General features: G+C 38.2%; 1 protein-coding gene across 1 annotated transcript in view; it reads left to right on the top strand.

The window, feature by feature from the left end:
- The window catches only part of MAPK1 (mitogen-activated protein kinase 1), a gene marked incomplete at its 5' end in the record, with an annotated part of 18,041 nt that overhangs the window by 5,893 nt on the left and 5,501 nt on the right, over positions 1-6,647 (top strand). The window contains 3 exons of the mRNA XM_010294344.1: positions 2,072-2,188; positions 3,869-3,983; positions 4,560-4,688. Of these exons, the coding sequence (XP_010292646.1) occupies positions 2,072-2,188; positions 3,869-3,983; positions 4,560-4,688 (361 nt within the window). The remainder of the gene's footprint in view (positions 1-2,071; positions 2,189-3,868; positions 3,984-4,559; positions 4,689-6,647) is intronic.

Genomic DNA, 6,647 nt, shown 5'->3' with positions numbered 1-6,647 from the left:
CTGCTTTGTTAAATGTGTTCTGTGGCCACAGGGCAAGAACTGTCTGCCCTCATCAGGGTCAGTCTCTGTGCTTCCTCCCTTGCACCCGGGACTTCAGGCAGAATGCTGGCCTCTCCAGCTTCTCTTCTGCCAGCTAATGCTGCCGGTCAGCTCTGCAGCTGGTGAAAACACTGCGAACAGCCAAAAGCCTCTTTCCTGCAGCTTCAGCCTTGATGCCTTTCTCACTAATGGTGCTGCTTCTTTTCTGCTTAACCTGTTTCTGCTCTAGTCAGCAGGAGCTTTTTGTCATTTTAATGAGCTCTCTTTGTCATTAATCTTCCTTTCTATTCCATGTGCATTTTTCTACTTGAGAGATTCACAGACACCTCCTTTAATTCTGTTCTTTCTCCTCACCGTTGACCGGAGAGTGTCTTTCTTTTTTGTCTTAATAATAAGAAGTCATAGCACTTTGCTTGTGTCATACTATAATTCTGCACAAGTCTCCTTGCCTGTACTCTTATATAGCTTTTTTCTGAGGTTAGGAGGAAGAGATTACAACAATTTTGTCTGCTGAAGAAGCTGTCCTCTATAGTTTCTTTCCTTCTGTCTTTACATGAGACTCTTCTGATTATTTGTACTGATTCTCTTTGTGTAAGCTGCTAATTGCACACAAGGCAGCCATTCTGTTTCCGTAGCCTGGGAAAACCTTGACATGCTTAAAAGGGTTCTCTTTGGTTTTGTTTTCTAAGGATTCAGGGGATTGGGTTTTTTAAAATATGTAGCTAAAGTCAGAGGAGTCATCCCGTGCAGCCTCGCCCATGAATTTCATCATTGCCTTTTCTTCTGTCCCTCTGTTTAACAATCAGCTGCGGATCTTGTCTTTCAGATGTAGCTTTTAATTGGCTGAATCACTTCTGAACTGATCTATCGATTGTTTCACAGGCTGTCCCCCCAGGAGAATAAAGGAGTAGGTTGCCAGGGTACAGTGAGGTTTCTGCATTTTTGGTAGGATTATCCATTACAGTCTTTATTGACCACAACATGTTATTACTTCACATTTTTAATACAATCAGTGTACACAGTTAACTATCAAAGAGTAAACTATTGTAAAACATATGCATCGGAGGAACCTCCTAACTATTTGCTACTCCTACATTTGATGCTTTTTTTTTCTGAGAGTGCATATTCTATCATGCAAATATGCTTTGTGTGGAAGTAGGTCATTATAATAAACTGGTATTTGTTTGGCGGTAGCAAAAGCATATGAATTTGTCTGATGTGCCAGTCAACAAACTTGCCATTCACCTTTTGGAAGGTAAGAAGGGAACAGCTGCGCTAGTCTAGAACAATTCACATTTTCAGTGTTCTTAATTTCTCTCTGGAGAAAGGGCACAAAATAGTTCTGAAAGCCATGGAGCTTCCTTACAGAGTATAAATAAAAGCACTTTTTCCTTTTTGCTGATCTCACTAGTCTAGATCAGAGTTCATTTTTCTTTTCATGCTTAGATAAAACTATTTTCCTGATACAGGGTTGAGAAATATTTTTTTGTGGTTTGTTTGTTTTAAGCTCATGTTTCCTTCAGCAACCTAGAATCTCCCCAGTCTACCATTATCTCATGATTGGACAGGATGTTTCTCGTGCAAAGATGCAGTTATGGTAGCTTTTGTAAAAAGGAGCATTGAACTTTGCTACAAACGTGTTGGTTGATAATTTTGTTTTCTGAGAATCTTAATATCTCTTCATTTTCTGGTAAATTTCTAATAACAGGTTGCAGCAGTGCATCTTGCCACCTGTCTGGCAGAGAAGGTGTTAAGTAAGTGGAACATAAATTGTGCACCAGGAATATCTTTTTTCCCAAACTGTTTATTCTTCCTGGCCCCTGCATGGCCTAATTGGATACTCTTTGTACTTAATCCAAAACATTTTTCTTAACCTTTGTGCAATAATTTGTTTCTAAAAATACAGGTTACCATCACTGTTTTTGTAGGTGTTCCATCACAGGTTGAGGAATGGTGAATTAGGGATGTTGTAGTATTGGAAGCTGTATGTCTAATGTGCTGCTTTTTTTTTTTTTAATTTCTTTAAAATCAGATTTGTGACTTTGGACTGGCTCGTGTTGCAGATCCAGATCATGATCACACAGGATTCTTGACAGAATATGTGGCCACACGCTGGTACAGGGCTCCTGAAATCATGCTGAATTCGAAGGTAAGAACCATAGTGCGCTGCTAGGGTGCTTCTGCGGCTGGTTATTCACTTGTGAGTACCAACTTCACTTCCCCCTTCCCCGTGCTTTCGGGATCAGAATGCATGCATAGTCTTGAGGAAATGTGGTAATGGTGTCCAGTTCCTTGCCAATCATGAGACTTCTTTCCATCAAACGCTCTTCTACAGGGCAGGATTTTTTCAGGACGGAAGTACTAGCAATGAGAGCATTTTACTACTGTCTTCATGAAGGCTTGCAAATGTCGCCTTAATATTAATCTTGACAGCTTCATTTAGGTTTAGAATGTATAATGAGGGTGAATCTGATTCTGAAGGCATGTGATCTTTGTGTGTCAATCTTAATTGCATTCCCATAGTCGTAATGAAATCATCCCTTTGGGGTTTTTTTACTTGGAATTATTCTTACGTTCTTCTGTGGCTGTTTTAAGGTGTATCCAGTAGCTGTATGGTGTGAGTAATGGGTCTCCTTCATAACCTTTGCATTTAGTTTCTACAGCCATACGCTTGTTCACAAAATACCTGTGATAGCTGCATCTGTATTTTGTATTCCTCAAAGGCTTTGTTGTTTTGTAGGATTATTGCTTCACTGGTTGTTGGGTTTGATTTGTTGTGGCAATGCTGTATCTAATACACTTCTAGAAAATAGTCATTTGACCAATTGAGGGTTTTTTTTCCCCAGCTTCTTGTATTTCAAACTCACACTGAGCCATAAATGTAGGGCGACTTAACCTTGTTTCTGGACACACGTATATTTATCAGCAACTTTGACAAGAAAATATTCTGTGTGTTTCTTAAATGGTCAACTTACCATTTTCCTGGCTTATAGCCTCACTTCTTTTAGAATTACAGTGCCTTGGAAACAAATGCTCAAGTGATCATGGCTTTTGTTGGAAGCTCCCTGCTAATGGCAGGGGGAGCAGTGGGCAGCAGGCTATGGGAGAAGAAGGCAAGGGAGCTTGTGGGGCCAGGGGTTCTTGAGGTGAACTTGCTCTTCTGTTACCCAGGCACTAGTGTAACTCAAGTGCTTCGGAATAACAGCCTTTTCTTATGGACAACAGAGATTATCCCTACACATGGACATATGGGCATTTGTTCCATTCTTCTTATATCCCATTGGCTGTTGTTGGCCTTCTCACATCATCTTTACTACTTACTTACCTATTGTGGTTTACAAATCAGCTAACCAACAACCTATTTTGCCCTTTCACCACTTTGATGCTGAAGGCTTCTTACTTGTGTGGTATATAGATCCTGTTGGGAAGAAGGATGGCTTTTTTTTCCACATGGGTTTAGCATACTGTTAGGAGCTTAAGGAATTAAGAATAGCTTGTTTCCAAAATTTGTTAGTGTAAATTTGCTTTAAAATTAGGGACTCTCAAAAATTTGCAGTTGGTACTATGGTTAGCTAAAGTTAGAGAATCCTTTTGGAAAAGTGTATCTTGCATACTTCAGTTATTGCTACCCCTTCAAAGTAGCATTTTGATACGCAATTCTTAATTATTTCATTCTGCACAGAAAAATCAAACAGCATGAACAAGCATGACTAATTTAAAAAAGAAAAAAGATTTATTTGCATGCACTTTGAAAATTTACTAAAGTAACATATTGCTGCAATTACGCAAAAATTTCTTTGACAAAAATATGGTTTTGCTTTACTTTCAGGGTTACACCAAGTCTATTGACATCTGGTCAGTAGGCTGCATTCTGGCAGAGATGCTCTCCAACAGACCTATCTTTCCAGGAAAACACTACCTTGACCAACTTAACCATATCCTTGGTAAGCTTTATATAAAGTAGCATTTCCACACCCATCTGTCTCCATCTTTTCTCCAACTAAATGAGTCTTGGTCACTCATTTCTTTCTCTTCGTTGGTCAGTGTATAACATATGGATCTGTAGGTGTATCGTCTGTTCCCTGTAGTTATTTCTGCAGTGATTTCTACAACAAATAATTGATTTAGAGGGCAACTAGAGGATACTTACCAGTTTACTTACTATATCTGCAGAGATGTTTTTAAAATAAAAAAATAAAAGCTCAAATACACATGTCAGTTTTGTTGTTTGTTTTTAATTTCTATAGATATGCCACTTAGTTTGGTCTTTTAAACAGATTACTGATCATTAGAAAACTCAAATGCATTTGTTTGTCTGAATGCAGAAAAAATAACTTAAACCTTTTTAGTGAAGTTTTCTAAAAAAAATTCAAAGGTATTCTTTACTCTTAAAACATTTAGTCTAAAAACTTCTTCCCAGCAGTTTTAATACTGAGTTTTAGCAAACATGATAAAACCATTTTAATCCTTTTCATAGAATGCAGTACTGTTTGTGGTTTTTTTGTTTTTGTTTTTTTTAGGTATACTTGGATCCCCTTCCCAAGAAGATTTGAACTGTATAATAAATTTAAAGGCCAGAAACTACTTGTTCCTACCACACAAAAATAAGGTACCATGGAACAGGCTGTTTCCAAATGCTGACCCCAAAGGTATTTTATGCTCTATTACATTGTATCAGATCTTCAGAAATGGGAATGAGCACCAAAAATGTCAGGATGGGATTTTTCGAACCCACCCTAAGAATTTATCTTCATCTATATCGGAAATAGAATATGCAGGTCCCTTAAAATGGCAGTACAAATCTAATATAAAATCATAAACCAGCATGGAACCCTCATAGTAGCTTATCTTTTTAAAGCAATTTTTAGTAACTCTTAAGATTACGTGCTGTGGTGGTTGATCTTTAACTTAACACATAAAACATGAATCTTAATTCTTGTTATTGTCTTTGAAAGCATGATGTATGACTCAAGTACCAAACACAGGTGTTGGATTTGACTTAGGCATCAAACAAATCTTGAACTTTGTTTCTAAAATCAGCTCGAAGATAGCTGTTCATTGCTGAGCTCAGTGTAGTTTGTGCAGACTGCATGTCAGTTCTAGATCAAACACGATAACATCAGTCAAAGTATGGGTCCTTTGGCAGTATGAAAGGTTCACATTTAATGGGTTAGAAAATTCAGTTACAGTACGTGGAGCAAAAGTTATAAAAGCAAGGAATGTAACAATTGTTGCTTTTCTTAAGGCTTTAGTAAAGGGTAAATATGATTTTGTTTTGCTAGATAGCCGTTAGCTTGCCTTTTAAATACTACTTCATACATTTAAGAGTGGTTGTCTTTACAGTACAGTGCTCTTTCACCTGCTCTGACACAATTCATAAGTCACTTTTTCTAAACTGAGATGATAATTTACTCTTCGTGAATATGATAAGGTACTGAACTACTGGGTAAAAGCTGAGTTCTGCACATGGCACTGTGTAGAGCTGGCTGAGAGAAACAGCAGTGCTTTACTCTGTTTTTGTAATAGTGCTCATCAATGTGAGAATTTTTACCGTGGGCTTCTGACAGCTCAAGTTGTAGCATTGCTGATATGCTTAGCTGCCAGGGGAGCATGCAGTTTGCCTGACTTCTGCAACACCTTTTCATCTAAATCTTCAGAGTAGCTTTGACAGAGCACTTTTGCAAAAAGCTGCTTGTCAATCATTTCAGTAAAAAGCATTGTGCACAACATACTTTAGCGTGGCGTGAGCATGTGAGTTTCCAGTGTCGAGAAAACTGCATCAAAATATTTAATGTTAATTGCTGTGCAAGTTTGCAGCTTTTTCAAGCTGCCAGTGAATGCAGTGGTGAAGTTCTGTCTCTTCTGCAGTGCTTGGTATGCATCTCATCCTGGTGCAAAGCTGCAACTACTTTACTGCATTGAAAGCTTTTATTAAAGTTCTATGTCATAAATGGTGTAATGAGGAGAAGAAATGGAATGAAATTTAGGATACTGCTGATATCTTTGGGCTTCTTGCTACTACAATCATTCTGTATTATTTTATTGGAAAAGGAAAGTGTGTTACAGTCAAAGTAGCTGAACAACTGCAGTAACTCTGACGTGTAACATTTGTCCAGAATTTCATCAGACCTCACTCTCTGTCTTACTGGATCTTCAAGCTTTCTATGGATTCTTTATGGGTTGTCTTCAACAGATTTTGCCTGAATCTCATGAATATGAATATATTTGCATCTTAGCTGGAGAGTATCTTCTGGGCTGCTAGTTACGCTACAGTAGTTCACTGTGATGATCTAGGACTCCTAAGGATTTCTGGATGACGTTTTCATCATTAAACAGCCAAGTTTTCAGAATAAGAACATATTCTTGATTACTTACTCATTTCAGAAAAGCTCTCTCTTGGTTTGATTTTTGGCACAAAAGTCCAAAATGTCTGAGTGAAGAAAAACCCTGATCTGTTGAATTTCTGCTGTAGTTAAAAACAGATTGTACCATAGGGTTCTACACATTTCTTCCTTCGACGCTCATTCTGACGCTGAAGAGCCTTTGAAAGGGTATACCACCTCCCTTAGCCCAGACCGTGCCAAAGGCAGCTGTAACCAGGGAATGCC

The sequence above is a fragment of the Phaethon lepturus genome, unplaced genomic scaffold, assembly GCF_000687285.1.
Source record: "Phaethon lepturus isolate BGI_N335 unplaced genomic scaffold, ASM68728v1 scaffold7219, whole genome shotgun sequence".
NCBI lineage: Eukaryota > Metazoa > Chordata > Aves > Phaethontiformes > Phaethontidae > Phaethon > Phaethon lepturus.
The sequence above is the reverse complement of the archived record's forward strand: the minus strand, read 5'-3'. Positions and strand labels throughout refer to the sequence as shown.